The sequence below is a fragment of the Monopterus albus genome, unplaced genomic scaffold (assembly GCF_001952655.1).
Source record: "Monopterus albus unplaced genomic scaffold, M_albus_1.0 scaffold6.1, whole genome shotgun sequence".
Lineage (NCBI taxonomy): Eukaryota > Metazoa > Chordata > Actinopteri > Synbranchiformes > Synbranchidae > Monopterus > Monopterus albus.
The window spans coordinates 873,916-890,552 of NW_018127886.1; the positions used below are offsets into that span (position 1 = coordinate 873,916).

Genomic DNA, 16,637 nt, shown 5'->3' on the forward strand with positions numbered 1-16,637 from the left:
TTGTTTAAACTGCTTCAAGGAGGCGTTGATTCCATTGTATGATCATTTTGGAAAATGTAGTTTGTGTGCCTGTAGAACTTTATTGCATTATACAGAAAATGTACATGAGTGAGGTTAATCAGAAATTGTGTTGCACAGCCAACATTAATCCTGTCAATTATCAGATCCTCTTTACTTAAACTGCTATAAATTTAGACAGACATAATGAATTGGGGCTTCTTTATTTATGATTTTCCTCACTCCATAAGTCCTGTATATGATTTTGTAACCATGATACTGTGGACAGAAGCCCTGTTTAAAACTGGAACTAATTTGTCCACACAGTAGGGAGGTTCATGCCAGGAGCTTTTTGGATTGTGGTGTGGTTTTGGTAAGCTGATGACTGACTCTGACTCCTTTTTTTTTTTTTTTTTTTTGGCTGGTAGTGCAGTGGGTGGAGAGTAATGTCAAATTTATCCTCTGATCTGCCTCAGTATATATAACCCTCAGCCTCTTTCCACTCTTGTCATACTCTATGTCTCAGGGACTCACAGCCTGCTTTCCCTTTGCGGCCTCCTCAGGAACCTTTGCTCTCAGGACAACAAAGAACCATGGCCCAACAACAGCAGATTAGGTATGAACATGATCAGACTCTCTAGCATGATATGTAGGCTGGTCACAGAGAAAAAATGTGTAACATGCTCGATTACTGTATTCAGCTAATTTTGTATAATGAACAGTTCTAATTTGCCATATGTTGTGTTGCTAGAGCTAACATGACGCCATAGGATGTGTAATGCTTCATACAAACATTTGCTCTGCTGACAAGCTATTTTTGGATGACCTGGTTCCCAGAGGCAGTCACTGTATACGCAGTTCTATTGCAGAGCTAATGCCTCACATACAACACACACACACAATTTAAAAGGCACAGCAAATTACAGACAATGTTCTTGATCTTATACTTTGGACAACCAATTCTTCTGCCGCTTCAGTTTTGTCACAGTGCCCCACCTTACTCCAGTTGTAGAAATGTGAGAATAAAAATGATTGTTATGCACCTGTCTGTTTTGACATGCCCCTGTATAGCCTCCCAGCTAAACTGATCAATGGAGGGATAGCAGGCATGGTAGGAGTCACCTGTGTGTTTCCAATTGACCTGGCCAAGACCCGCCTGCAGAACCAACGTAGCGGGCAGCAACTTTACAAGAACATGTAAGTCCCTCACAAATCAAAAGATCAGTGATTTCTGTGCTCCCAACTCCCTCTCCACCAGTTACTGTCAAAACATGCTCCTCCTCTAGATTTGGTATTGTATTATTACTATTATTACTTGGTATAATATTATTGTAGTGCTTCCCCATTAACTCCACATACAGTAGCCTTTTCTTACACTGTCTCCTTCCTTAAAGCTTATTTGTGATGTGTGCTGTGATGTTGTGAACAAGTTGTACTGTTAAGATATATTGCCTCCGTATTTAATTTTTTGTGAACACAGTAGATAAGATGGCTTATCTGTTTCCCTGTTTTTCTTCAGGATGGATTGCCTAATAAAGACAGTTAAATCCGAAGGCTACTTTGGCATGTACAGAGGTAAGATTAGTCAGACTGTCAATATTTGCTCTTTTTTGTAATGTGATTGCTACAGTGTCACGTTGAATCACTAAAATTGGCAAAGTTAAATTATATACTTGTCATCCTCTGTGATCTAGTGAGTGTAATTAATTTTATTTACAGACATCTTGTTGTCTGTAAATTTGTTGTACCTCTACTTTTTATTTTAAAAGCACTTATTTTATGTAATGAGAGTGGTTACTTTCCTGTTTAATTAGAATCAAGTTTGTCATGAGTATTGTTCATTATTGCAGGTGCTGCAGTAAATCTCACCCTGGTAACCCCCGAGAAGGCCATCAAACTTGCTGCTAACGACTTCTTCCGCCACTGGTTGATCAAAGACGGGTGAGAAGTACTGTAGCTCTGAAAAAGTGCCAGTGTCATTCTTGGTTTCTAATTTTTTATTTATTTGGTGTCTTTAGTGGCAGGTTGACAGTGTTCAAGGAGATGTTTGCAGGATGTTGTGCAGGAATGTGCCAGGTCATTGTCACAACACCAATGGAGATGCTCAAGATCCAGCTGCAGGATGCTGGCAGGCTAGGTACTTACAGGGAAATGAGCAGCATAGACTACCATCATTAAAAATAATGCTTTGAGGTGTTGATGAAACAAATTGATAGAATGTTCCTTGTATCTGCTAGTGGCCCAACAGAGGGTGATGCCTGTGGTATCAACTCTGAAGATTGGGGGGACCAGTGCTGTTCTTAGCCGTTCTTACAATGCTAGCCCTGCGCGAGTGTCTGCCACACAGATCACCAGAGAGCTGCTGAGGACCAGAGGAGTCACAGGACTGTACAGGGGACTCGGAGCCACCTTAATGAGGTGAGATGAAATTTAATGCTTGCTCTTGTTTAATTGTTTTTTCATCTCTTGTCAGTGCCTTCTTAATTTGAATATGCTTGTTTATTAACTCTTCAGGGACATCCCGTTCTCTGTCGTGTACTTCCCTGTCTTTGCACATCTGCACCAGCTCGGTCAGCATTCGTTTGAAGACCCATCTGTGCCCCTCTATTGGTCCTTCATGTCCGGCTGCTTGGCTGGATCCATTGCTGCTGTGGCTGTCAGCCCTTGTGACGGTGGGTGATTCAGTCTATGCGAATAACTAACCAGTGTCTTGGGGGACTGGGAGCTGACCAGAAGCTTTTTTTTAACTGAAATTTTGTGCGCTGTTTCACATTTTATAATTCTCAGCTAAAATAAGTTTTGTCTTGTGCAGTGGTGAAAACAAGACTGCAATCACTCAAAAAAGGAACTAATGAGGAAACCTACAATGGAGTAGTGGACTGTGTCAGGTAATCATATCTCAGTCTTTGGATTCCTAGTAAATGTTACTAGGATGAATCCTAGCACCATCAAACATCGTGCCTCTCCCTCCCTCTCCCCATGGTTGGTATGACTATTATACACACTGTGCTAACCCTGCGCTCTCTGTTCCATTGTAGGAAGATCATGAGAAAAGAGGGTCCCGGAGCGTTCCTCAAGGGGGCTGGTTGCCGGGCCCTGGTTATTGCCCCACTCTTTGGCATTGCTCAGGTTGTGTACTTTGTAGGAGTTGGAGAGTTTCTGCTTGGGTACACCCCATACGGCATCTACTCTGCATAAGCAAAAGCTGTTTCCATATCTCTCTGCCACCTCATTAAATAGCAGGCAACTATGCCCTGGATGTAGCCATCTCTTTTACTGTGTACCTTCTTTATTGTTAGAGGTGTTTAAGGTAAAACACCTGATGGAATCAGAGAGATGCCATTTTTTATTTCAAAATGGTTTGAAATTTTACTAACTCTTATTTGAGAGACTGAGATTGAAACTTACTTATCTGTATTTGCTTCAGTGGAGCCTGTAGTGAGGAAAGAATTGTTTCCCTCACTGAGGGACTTGATAATCAACACTGATTATCCATTTATCAGACTTGACTCCTGTGGCACCAAACCCTTCACCCTGTTTCCTTAGATTGAACCCCTACCCCTAAATCAACCCCATATCACTTACCCTTCATAGAAACCCTAACCTGCCTTCCTCTCCAACTGCCCCATCTTGGCAGCCACTACGCGATGGCTGTTACATGGTGTTGCAAGAGCAGCACCAAGTAGTGACAGCAGAATATTGAAAGTTTACTTGAAAAGCTTTAATCCTGTTTTAAAGGGTTGTTGTGTGAAACTGGGCCACGGATGTTGATCCCAGTATATAGTATATTTGTTTTTGAAGTACATTTATTTATTAATTTGGTAAATAAGTTATTTCACAAAACAATTTCCACATATTGTCATATTATCAATCTAGTAGGGAAAAGACATGGTAGTTTATGAGCACAAGATCTGGACTGCTCGTCCTCTGCTGCGTCATACAGGGGCACCAGGGTTTCTGTTACAAGAAATGGTTTCCCATATTTTTCAAAGCAGTTGTGGTTAAGGTGTTTTGGGTTTTTACTGGGCTCTGCAAATCTTTCTGTAGCAACCTACATTGCTGTGATTATGTAACTTTCAAGCTTAAATTCTGCACTTGACTGTGAATAACTGCTTTTTATGACAAAGATGTTGCTTGATGGTGGTTTATTAGAGTGATAAGATTTTATTGGTGGCATGTACTGTGCTTTTGGGACCAAGTCTTCAGAGAAAGTGCTACATTGCGCTGGGCAGATTTTCTTGACGGACAGAGATACAGGAGCCCACACAAATGTACAGTATAACATTAGGCATTTAGAAGCTGAACAGTGCACAATGTTGGACTGCACTCTCTCTTCTGGAAAATTTAGTGGGGTTTACCTCTGTAAATATCTATCCTGTAGTTTTCCATTTTTCTCAAACTGTGCAAGTCAAACTCTAACTTGTAGCCTTTCAACGTGTAAGAAATGTTTCAACCAGCTGGGAAGATTTATTTTCATTTGAAAGTTACATATGTAAATTCAGTCTTCTAAATTCTGAATAAATATGTGTAAATGCAGGGTTTGTTTGTGTTATTTCTGGAGTCTGTGTAGCCTGAAGTGGGACGGTGGGTTATTGAAAACCAGCAGCAGGTTGCCTGTAGATATTAATACCTTTTTCTGATGCAAGCTTGAAAGGTGTTACCCTTCTTCCTCACACATGCATCACACGCATGCATGGATAAGATTGTGGTAGTGGAACGCGCATGCTGCTGTGTTGGGTAATTCTACCCTGGGTAGTCCTGGACTCTTTGCTGACATTGCACGCATACCTGTCCCCTGAACTAAATATTCAACTGTTCTTTTAGCTCAAGTGCAGAAAGGTGAAACTCTGACATAAGACTCCTGGGACTAAACCTGGAAACCTACTTCATCACAGGGGATATCAAATCCATGTAACAGAGATCACTATACTATGTAATGTTACAGTTGGAAAGCATCTTTAAAACAAAATAATCAAACAGTTTCTTCCCATGCTGCATTAAAAACCATAATCTGCTTGAATATAATAAGATCTCACCACCTACTGCACCCCATTTCTCCTAGGGTAAATTTCCATACTACAGTACATTAGTACTGTTTAGCTGAGGATTCCTTCAAAATGTATAACTACTACTAAACTTTGGCTATTTATTATATATAGAAAGAAAATCCATATAAAGTATCTGTCAGAATGGGAAACATAAACGCCAAAATACTTAGAAAAATACACATGAAACACTTTTTTTTTTTTTAACTTTAAAGGTTTTATTAAACTTCAAACACCTATCTTCCTGAGAAGCCTGGAATGATATTAAAATAAATTAAAACACAATCAACTATGAAAGGCTTGGCCATGTAGACAGTTGATTTTAGGTGCACAGTACGTCATGTCTCCACATTTAACACAGCAACAACCTGTGGACTGAGTAGCATTAAACTAGTTCAATCTATTTCAGTGGCCTTGGCCCACTACCTACTGGCATCCCAACATCCTGAGGTGCTAAGCTTGGTTGTCTCCTCACTTGTGCTACGTTATACTTACATTTTTATAGTACCAAGAGGATTTCAAAACAGTTGGCAGAGAAAGTGTTGCTTCCACCACTTCAGCTGTTTTTTGGCTAAGAAGTCACAGCTGAGCATGACACATCAAAACACACCAAAACAATAATGGAAAGCCGGGCCTTATGTGCTGCTCATTGAACACGCGTGCCATTTAACTGCAGTCCAACTCTACAAACATATGTACATATTCGCTATGTGCACGTGTTGAAAAATAGCTGTCATCAAAGAAAGACACATTAAGAAGCGGTTTTAGCTGTGTGGATTTTCTCTGGCTAATTACAAACACTGTCATGATTACAACACTGTACAACTACTACAAACCTCTGTCTACACACAGTGTGTTAAATAATAATGATCACATTAGCCACAAATAATGTACAACTACAAATAAACTCACATATATTTACATACTGGAGTCCTGATACTTAAAGTCAAAATTAATAGTGACCTGATTTAATCGGGAGAAATGGAACTGCTTTCAGGTTGGGTATCTATTCAGCCCTGCTGAGGTCAGTGAAGTAAGAATGATGAGAAGTTGGGTTTTGTTATTTGACCGTGTACTTTGAAGGCACACGAGGAAAGAGAGAAATGGGGAAAGATGCAACACCTGGCTTGGATGACCAAATAATTTTAGCTGAGCACTTACTACATGTTTACAAGTCCATGTGATCTCAGTTTCTTAACATACAATCGACGGAGCATCCACGGTATTCTCATACATAAGAGAGCCTATATATTTATGAAAAAAGTCTAGGAAGTGGTATTTTCTTTTGGCATGACCAGGGGATTTGGTTTGTAGTTCAGTTGGCATAAGACTGATTTTAAAATCACGCTGAAAGGATCAGACTAGTGTGTCTGCATGTTTTAGCTCCCTAACTACAATTCTTGTATTGTTCACGCTCCTGCTGACTGTTTTGAAATGCAGTGTATACAGTCTGTGATGTTTTTGTGTACCTTTCCTGCCTTTACAGGCAGCTTTTCCAATAATTGCTGCTCGGCAGAGGACTCTTGAAACTTACTTGAGTTGTCTAATTCACCCTAGAGAACATTTTCTAAAGGTAGCAGCACTGTGTGGAAAGTGGTTAACTTTTAAGTTAAATATCCTGAGATTGCATAATTGTGATACTTACAAATTTGGGGAAATACACTTTCTTGCCAAGACCGCTTTAACATTGGTATAGTAAGTAGACGGTTACTCTGATTCGACCAATCAAGACTCCCTGTGAGATGTCAGACAACCGTTTTTAGGGCTCTGGTCTCATGAGACACAATACTGCTGTGTTTGTGTGTCTGTGCGCATCCATCTGTGTATGCTGATTTCTATGCACACAGCTGCTTTCACCTCAGATTGCTCTCGTAGGCTTCAGTTTCCCACAGCCATGGGGTCAGTGTCAAGGCTGTGTGAAAAAGCACTGACACTACTGTGACACTAAGTGGTTCAAAAATTTTTATGGCAGCCAAATGGGCATGAGTAAAAGATAAACTGACAGACTGTCAGGTCAGCATCAGAATTTATACTGTTCCCACTGGATATGTGAATTGTCTAAGTCTTATTAGACTGTTATAAAAGGTAGAATATGCTGTTTAATTAGCGATGGCAAATAAATAAAGAAAACTCTAGAGGAACAAAGATCGGGCCAGGAGAGCTGGGCTGAGCACCATAGTGGAAAGGAATGTTTTGAACATGCTTAGTTGCCTGGGTCCCTTTGTGGATGATGGACAGGGGTTGATATTTGAACAAATTGTACAGTCTTTCAGGTTTGGCTAAAGGAGGGGTGAGGGGTAGAAGTCAAGGGTCAAGCTTAGATGACCTCCCTGCTGTTGTGAATGGCACAGCAGAGAACCATACTGAAGATCATCCCAATGATCTGTTGAGAGGAAATGATTTTAGATGAATCATTCTGAACCAGAATCTGTATTTGTGTGTTTTCAACTCTTCTGTGATCCCAACTCACCATGACTCCAGCGATGCCGATACCCACATAGCCAATGATGTAGAGTTTACTGTCGAAGAAGTCTTTGATGCCTGTCTCACAGTCCTGCAGTCCAAAGATAAGAGGAGTCAAGCAGTGTTAAGATCAAGTGAACAGGGATGCTTTATATTTGGCACCATGACTCCATCATTAAATAACAAAGAGACTAAACTGAATTTTCGTTCTGTGTCTAGAGCTAGTGACAGATCTTACCTTGGTAGCATGTTCGGCATCAGGGCAGCGGCTTTCTGTGGTTCCACAGCAGTTCAGCTGAAAGTTAGAAGAAGAACATTAGAATCAGAAGCAAATGCAAAATTCTTTTTAGCAATATGATTTTCTGCCAAAGGTTACCTTTTTATTTTTTTACTTACTACTTTCTGGTATGAGCTGATCAAAGTGCCATTATTGTTTTCATTGTACGTTGTTACGTAGTAGTTCTGAATGTCTTGGATAATCTGTGCAAGAGAGTATAAGTGAATAATGTGTTGTGATGTGTTTGTCAGTCTTATTGTTGCATGCAAAATATCATATTCAACTACTCAAGCTATGAAATAATGTACCTTGTCTTTGTTTAAAAATCCAAACACCCCTGCTGCTACCTCAGCTCCAAAGATGATCAACAGGCAGGCAAAAAACTGGGAAAAAAAATCCACATAGTGGGCTTGTAGATAGGCTATAGATGGAATAGCTGCCTACTTAAAAATATTTAGTTTTATATATTACTGTATATTAAGAATTTCATGATGAATGCTCATGTGTTTGTATAGAATTGAACTCACTGAACCCAGCAGGCACTGAGATTCTCGAACAGCTCCACAGCAGCCAAAGAAACCAACTAACATCACCAGACTGCCAGCACCAATCAGTATATACACACCTGAGGAACAGAGGGATAAGGGTTGTCACTAACTGTACATACACTAATGATAATTGTAAACAAAAAGGCAGGTAAATAAAACCTTAAGTCATGAGGTAAACAAACAACAAGATGTTATACACTGAGGTGCATTCACTGAGCTTCCATGACTTGATTCCCGAATACATCTCTGTTAACATGCTTAATTTAGCTGCTAGCTCATATGGCAATTATAATTCACAATCACCAGCAGGGGGCAGATTAGAGCTACAAATGTACACTCACTCAGTGGGCAGTTTATTGGGTACACCTACCTAAAATGAATGCAGTTTAAAAGCCTACAACTGTCCTGCAATAAAAACGGTTTTTGTTTAAACAGTTTAAGAGAGATGTTGATTCTACTGTATAATCATTTTGAAGGCTGTAGTTTATGCTGCTGTTGAAATGTATTGTTTCTACTATTTTGTCCACTCTATTTAAACATCAGTAAAGCCAGAATGAATTGCAGAAACACCTCTCTGTGTAACACAATACAGTTCAACAGCAGCACACACGGCTGCCTGCAAAAACTGAACATTATCGCCTTCATGAATAGAGGATTAGACTCTATTAGATTTAGCAAGGTGTACCTAATAAACTGCCAAGTGAGTGTAAGATGAAACTGTCACTCTCTAGATTGCCAAGCAGAGCTCAGACAGTGGCATGAACATTTGAAACTGTGCTATTTCTGTGGTCAGCTGAACAAATGGCAGCAAAGTGGCCAGCTCTCTGTCAGATCCTTTTTCAGAGTGGAGTTGCTTGTGGTGCCTTTTAACAGGGTCCTCATATGAGATGCCTTATAAAAAGCCTCGTGAGCCTGACTTCAATGGGATGCTTCATGTTTCATAGATGCCCCAGTCTCCCATTAACCCTGTCATTAGGAATATTATATCATGGGTCTGCAGGGAGGAAATCAACAACAGACTGGTTCCACCAGTGTGCTCTCATACAGGTGGGGTCTGTTGCTAGGTGACAGCTCTGTAGAGGACAGGGTGAGAGAGGACGCATCAGCCCACAGGTGATGTTGTGCTCAGGTGGGAACAATAGGGGACAGTTCATAGGATCCAGGTGCGTCAATGAAAATATTTGATGACTTTGGAGGGTTGTTCCTTTTGTTGTTAGTTTGCAGCTTGAGGTGTCACATGATCAGTTAGCATGTTATCTCAGCAGGTGACAAGTGATGCTGAATTTAGAAATGACAGAGATGCTGTGCTAGTTTTATTTTTAGATAGTTAATTTAAAGTTGTTCTCACTTCCTTATCGCACCTCATTTCAAATGACAAAGAAGTTCTGTGTGGGCTTGACGCCATAGGAACGAGGAGGAGCGACTGATGAGCGCTCGCAGCTGTCAAAGCCACATGTCGTACTATTCTCGCAGAGGACCTGACAGAAGCCTTCCACCCTCGGTCAAACCACACAGACATCCATGCACAGAGAAAAGGAAGTGATGAAATACCTTCATGGCATTATAGGGTTTTGTCTACTATTACATGTAATAACCACTTAACTGTAAAGCTGCTAGATTTAGAGAAGAAATTAAACAGAATAGTTTAGTCTGGAGACTGTTAAAATAACTGACATTATCACACAGACTGTGTAGTTGAGAGTGGGTGTAGAAAGGTAGAGCTAAACACATCTCTCTCCTCCTGCCACTGTGCGGTCATGTCATATGGCATCTTGCTTTTACTTAAGAACTTTGCCATGGATTCCCACCTGTTTCCATGATTGTCTTCTTCCATGTGCCTTTTAAACTTTCCCCATGTCGCCCCTCTGTCTGGCTCTTTCCATTTGAGCAGGGTAACTGATTGAAAAGTGGTTAGCAGCCACATGGTTATCCCTTGTGTATACGCTTCATGTGCAGTAATTTCCTGTTGTTCACACATCTCTAGTGTGAAGCACGCATATAGCGAGTAATGCAAAAGTGTGAAAGCAAAACTTGGTATTGGGACATTCACCAAACACAATCACATAGCAGACGTGTACAAGGACCAACTTCTGTAGGGCAGCACATACTTGTTCTTTATACCCAAGTTCTGTGTGTGTGGTAATGGAGTGTGTTTGTGTGTGACAAAGATGAGCACAGCATATTTATTAGGTAAGGAACTTAAAAATCATACAACAGAGCTTCAAACTTTTAGAAAATAAAGTCGTAATAAAATGCCAGCCATTGATGTCAGCCAGAATGAAAGTAATTGCTAAGACGTCAGAGGGAAACAACGAAAACTTTCCTTGACCCATTTAGTGCGGTTTCCCAGCAGCATATATTTAAAGTACAAACCAATGCACAGCTTTCCAAGAAAAACAACTGGCAATGCAGTGACACAAACAAAATTTATTATTTCCAGTTGACAACAGTCCTTCCATAATTCAACCTTCAATGAATTATTCAACACATAGATTGAATCGATGGCCTTGTGTTGAATGTGATGCAATATGTCAGAAACGACGCGCGATGCGGCCGAAAAGTGTTTGGTGAACTCATTAAATGGCCAGACAAGGAAGTAATGAACAAAACCCGTCTCTTTAATAAGAGAACTAACGTAAACAAAAACCATACAAGACACGGTGGAAACACAAAACTCACGGTCGGTATAACAGTCCGAGATCAGAGCCAGCAAACACATACAACAGAGGTGATCCAAAATGCGTTGTCCAAAGATAAATCCGTTAAGCCGATACACTGAAGCAGTCCGAAATAAGAGGGCAAGGCAGAACAGAACAATCCAAGGAAGCAGTCCGGGTCAGAAACACAAAAATACCAATACCGAAGAGAATGCTGGAAAGTCAGAGCTGGGGTCTAGAACAATCTGGCAGCGTCCTGGTGGGAGGACGCTGCCTAAATAGAGGTGTAAACAGGTGCAAACAATAACGAAGCAGGTGAAACTAATGTGAGTGATGAAGAACGTAAAAAGACCGAAACAAAAACAGGAAGTAAAATAAAATGCACATGGATGCACATGGATGCTGAAGCTCAAAAAATAAAAGCTGGATGGGAATCAGCGGAACCAAATCATGACAACAATATATTGTTACCAACCTACAGTGTGCGTACATTGACTGTGGAGATTAGCTGAGGTGTGCTGCGGTACTCACCAATGAAGAAGGTGTTTGGAGCCTTATCACCGGTGAGCAGAGACACAGTTACTGGGTCAAAACGCAGCCACAGTCCCACGGCCAGAACAAAGGATCCTATCAGCTGAAGGGAGATAGGACAGAAAGACATACAATAAGCTATACTACATGTTTATTACAGAACAATACATAGAGGAAAAACAAATAAATAACCTTCAAGCAACTGGTCTGCAGTCATGTGCTGTCATGACTCGTGTACGCAGCACAGTGGACAAGCATGTTTTCGGGCCTTCTACGAGCTTGTTCTTTTGCTCAACTGAATGTGATTTTCCACATAAATAAAGCAAATGATCTTGTGGAGTTTCCACTCCTGGCCTGTGGCGTTATGCAACAGGAGTATAATTAGATAGCTGAACTAAAATGGAATATTTTCTGTAAAACAATAGCCTGATTATCTGTCTGCTACATGTGTTCTAGAGAAACACACACCACCAAAATGCAACTTATGTAACAATCTCTGGCTTCCCAATAGGGAGAAAATGACCCACTTGGTTGTGGGCAGCAGTGTGGCACCTTGAGCTTAAACAGGCTCGCCTGTTTGTTTGCAAATGTGGTTACATGTTACTCATAGTTTCCTTCACCTAAACCATCATCAGTATACATTGGACAAAATCATAGTCCCTGTAATGCGCTTGCTTTGATTATTCTCTAAAGCGGGCAGGAGCCCTTGCAGTGAATGTTTTTTTCTGAGGTCTGAGATGCTTTCTAGTGCAGAGGCTGTGGTGGGTGCTTCACTGGCAGATCAATACTGAGAGGTTTTAATGATCACTGAGCCCATGGCCCCTGAGGATAATCCAGTCTAAAAGCCTTCTTAGCTGAGCTTCAGCATCCATGTGCATAAAGAAATAAAAAGATTTGTCTGAATGGAGAGTATTTAGGAGTCCTTGTCACATGGTCTTTCTGTTTCCTAGATCTCAAAATTTAGGTAGACCACTGTTTGATTCTGTGTCCTCAAACTGCACTGCCAAGTTAAGGCAGAAACAAACTGTTCTTTGTCTGTGTCTTAATTTTACTTTATGGCCTTTACCAAATATCCTCTGTTTTTTGGTTCTGCCATGTCACTTGTATTATACTGTATGTTCTGTGTCTCACTGTCGACACTCATCTCCTCCTCCACTCCAGGTACACGGGTTATATTTTATAATGTTAGTCTGAAGTAAAGTCAGTAGCTCAGTGGTAAAACATCAGAATGGGACAGGTGTTGGGAAACCGGCTTCCTCCCAAACTGAGGATTTAGTGTAATGCGAGGTGATGTATGGGATAGCTGAGCTCTTAAGCTTTCAAGATTAGCAGGTCCAAAGTGATAAGGCACTGTGAAGTAAAGGCTACTGATATGCAGACTTATAGATCCATGCTGGATTAGTCCAGAGAGGGGCTCTGGATCTATTTATCACTGGCATTTGTTGGAGCACCTGATGGTGCTGGTGGAGATGTGAGGTGAGGACTGCTGCCCACTGCATCCTGTGCTAGAAGAGCTGGGTCATCCTAAGATATTGTGGTTTGTTTTAGACAGCTGAAAAGATCAATATTCATTATTATGATGGCAGGTAAAAAAGACTTGTCAGAAACAGACATGGATGGATGTCACACTGAAAGATCTCATTTTAGCACAGGGGGGTTACACCCAACCCTGCTGTCAGTAACTGATACGCTAAGTACATTCGCAACACTGGTATTCCCAAGCCTGGCTATCCCAATGGTCCCATTAAGCCCCTCACTGCTTACATACCCCCCTACTTTACCCACCACTTCATCTGCCATCATTTCCCTGGCTGACACCAGACACACCCCTCTCTCCCCCTCGTCTCTCTACCTCCCAAATCTATGCCTCCTCGGCCCCGACCGTCGTCTGCCCCACCTCATCTCACTCCCTCCTTCCTAATCTCACCCAGAAGACAAAGACCCACTGTCTCATTGTGACTATACATTTTGGCACACAATAGGGGCAAAACACAGTGAATGAGAGCAAAAGGAGACAGTAAAGGAGAGAATAAGTTACGACAGTCTAGTCTAGAGACAAAGATAAATCTCTTATCAGGCTTCCTATATATGTACTGTATAGCCTACAGATGGAAGAGCAGAGTTCCACTGTGTGCTCCTTCTGCCCCGACGCCTCTGAGGATAGCTCGAATGCGTGGACATCCGTAGACAGAAACAGAAAGCTCTGTATCAAGGCTTCATCGAGGTTCTTTAACGGTGTTAGGCATACTTTTTAACAGTGTACTGAATATATTTGGGAAAACAGACACAAGAGCATATTTAAAATTTTAATTTTAGGCAGAAAGAAATTGTAAATTGCCACGAGCTAATTGGGGTGGAGTAAATCTCATTGTGCTCTGCCGCTGGGCAAGGGAGGGGAAGAGCAGAGGCACACATAAACCTCTACAACATAAAACAACTGTTTTTATAAGGCTGAATACTGGAACAATATTTAGTTTCATTGCCAATGCTGATATTAAAGTCAGAACCAGAAGTCCTTTAAATTAAAACTAATGGCTGTGCAGAGTTATTGCTCATTTTAGTTTATCTGACAATAAAAACAAGAGTATATCCCAGCTGCGTATTTTTGACAGTAGGTGAAGTACATCAGTTGTGATATATACATATTAACTAAACATTCATCATGCTGACTTGTAATAACACTGGAATTATAAACAGTATAAACATATTTTAATGTTTGGTAAAGGAAATACCATTTACCCTACAGGTCCTGATGTAAGACACTAGGCTGTATTATGTTCCACTGTACATGTGGGAAATATGGGTAGTTTGTCATTAAAAAACAAGCTGAAGGCCTCAGAGGTGCAAGTTCACATTTCCACTTTTTTTCTCAGTTAAATGCTTGACTTTTGTACATTATTTTACACACTTAAATCATTTATATTAATACTCATTTGTATGGATGATAACACTAAAATGTGGCAACGGTCTTGTTTGTAAATGTACATTTTCACTGAGGAACTTGTGGAGTCATATGTGATAGATAGATATTCTAATATGTATTGAGCAGGTTTTACACAATACAGATTGATTATTTAATCATATAGTTTAAAAAGCAGCTATTTTATGAAAAATAAAACAAGTTCACCTGTGCTGAAGGTTGCCATGCTCATTGCCATCCTCCCTTTTGCTCTTTACAGAAATAAATGCTGAAAAGAGCAAAGGGAAAAAAAAAAACTCCCATGTAGCATGTAGTGTTAGCCGACAAGCAAATCAAAAATATTGTTTGAAAAACAGACACAAAGAGTCTTAAACAGTTCAAGGATTCCAGAAAACAACTGCTAAACTGACCTTGTGTGTGCTAAATTGTTCATTGACTAACCAAAATCATTAAGTCAACAGGAGCCAAACCCAACCTGTGTTATATTACCCTGTGTTATAAACATTATTTATAATGAGAAAGAACACAGGAGGAAAATCTGTGAGAAATACAAACTGTTCTACACCTTTCACTATGAAGCAATGCTTGCCCTACAGTGTTTACCTCATAGGCTTAATTTTTGACTAAATAGGGCAGTCAGTGAACTGTGGCTCACAAACACAGGCCAGGCCAGCCAGCAAGGTATTAATGTTCCATTCCAAGCTGTTGTATTTGCAGCTATCAGTGGAATATATGCAAACATTTAGCCTGTGTTTCACTAATGTTTGGTTTATGGAGCGATGCAGGAATTTCACTGCATCATAATGGTGAAACATGGAGTCAGAGACACTTTTAAACAAGAGATGACTGTTTGTTTTGACAGATGACCATGACTTTTGGCTCAATGGAGGACTGGGACTGGGGAACCATATCTGCCCCTCCTCCACCCACTTTCATCACACACACTTGTCTCATCATTTCTCATTCCACCATCAACAGAAGAGGTTGGAGCCCAGAGAGGATTGGGATTCTGTGATTATAAGCATTCAGACAGCTGAAAGAGTGCAGGAAAAGTGCAGAACTCCTGTGCAGAGAGCACCAAAATAGGGAGATGTTTTTGTGGTCCTGTATAACACATAGAGCACAGTTCAACAGAATATTCCATGACACATCCTCATACTTATCTATTTTATATCTTTATCTGGGTCGGGTTCATACCAACTGTCCCTTTTTTGACATGTGAGCACACACACACACATGAATATCCCTCTTAGTCTCCCAATGAGCCTTTTCTTCCTTTCTCTATGTTTTCTATTTTTATTCTGTCACTATAAGCATTCACTTTTTTCAGCTGGTTCTCTCACATTATCACCTGTCTGTCTCTGCATGCATCCATAGTCAGATGTATCAAAAGGAGATTTCAGCAACAGCCACACCCATCCTGGATGCAGGGGATAATGTGAGGTGTAGAATGTACAACTCAAGGGTGGGACCAGCGGGGCTGCTTTATTTAGGTCTCCAGCAGGCTCTACTTTTTATCCAGGCAGGAGCAGCAGACTTAAGTTATGCTATTGTCCTGTTGTCACCGCAGATCCATTCACACTGCACTCAATGGCTGATGCACTCCGCAGATGCTTGTTGGAAAATCTCTCTCTCTCTTTTCTCCCTCACACACACAAAGGAACTTCCCCTCTAAGGAGTGTGAACAGTGAGTGCTTACATACACACATAGGTTGTCAGGCGACCAACTTCTTGTAGAAATACCTCAGGACATATTGACCAACTTCTTGTAGAAATACCTCAGGACATATTCAGGTTTTCTGAAGGCACATGTGCAAAGCTTGTGCAAATATCACACACACCTTTCACATCCACCTGACAGTTTGTCTTGAGTGAAGCGACTCTATTGACCCTCCTTCTGCTTGCCCATGTCCTGCTTTTTAAATAATTTAGAAGAGGAAGCATTTGGGGGACCTCTTGCCCCAGCCTGGGGAGAGTGTGACTTCACTTTATCAATCAGCTCTGTTTGTTAATGAAGCAGTGTGGCGCAAGGAGCCAGTTGACTTTGGTTTCCGTTCTGTCTAACACTTTCTGTCTTTTCATTCAGTCTTCCTTTCAAAAACACGCTTCCCCGGGAAAAAAGGGGGGCGGGTTTTTCCTCTGCGGAAAATCTGATTTGTGCCCGGTGAGCCAAAACTAAAAATCTCTTACTGTCACTCT

The 16,637-nt window shown here is 40.9% G+C and overlaps 2 protein-coding genes across 2 annotated transcripts in view; one reads left to right on the plus strand and one right to left on the minus strand.

Annotated features, from left to right (window-relative positions):
• Positions 1–527: 527 nt before the first annotated feature.
• Positions 528–4,453, plus strand: LOC109969574 (mitochondrial glutamate carrier 1-like). The gene is made up of 9 exons (XM_020616558.1): positions 528–613; positions 1,069–1,194; positions 1,517–1,572; positions 1,848–1,938; positions 2,016–2,134; positions 2,235–2,415; positions 2,512–2,669; positions 2,810–2,885; positions 3,036–4,453. Exons 1-9 carry the CDS (start codon positions 591–593, stop codon positions 3,193–3,195), a joined length of 990 nt encoding a protein of 329 aa, XP_020472214.1. The 5' UTR covers positions 528–590; the 3' UTR covers positions 3,196–4,453.
• An 829-nt stretch (positions 4,454–5,282) lies between these two features.
• The window catches only part of LOC109969658 (tetraspanin-2-like), an 11,858-nt gene continuing 503 nt past the window's right edge, over positions 5,283–16,637 (minus strand). The window contains exons 2-8 of the mRNA XM_020616702.1: positions 11,519–11,621; positions 8,310–8,407; positions 8,091–8,165; positions 7,902–7,985; positions 7,744–7,800; positions 7,513–7,596; positions 5,283–7,425 (exon numbers count right to left, since the gene is read on the minus strand). Of these exons, the coding sequence (XP_020472358.1) occupies positions 7,360–7,425; positions 7,513–7,596; positions 7,744–7,800; positions 7,902–7,985; positions 8,091–8,165; positions 8,310–8,407; positions 11,519–11,621 (567 nt within the window). The 3' untranslated portion in view covers positions 5,283–7,359. The remainder of the gene's footprint in view (positions 7,426–7,512; positions 7,597–7,743; positions 7,801–7,901; positions 7,986–8,090; positions 8,166–8,309; positions 8,408–11,518; positions 11,622–16,637) is intronic.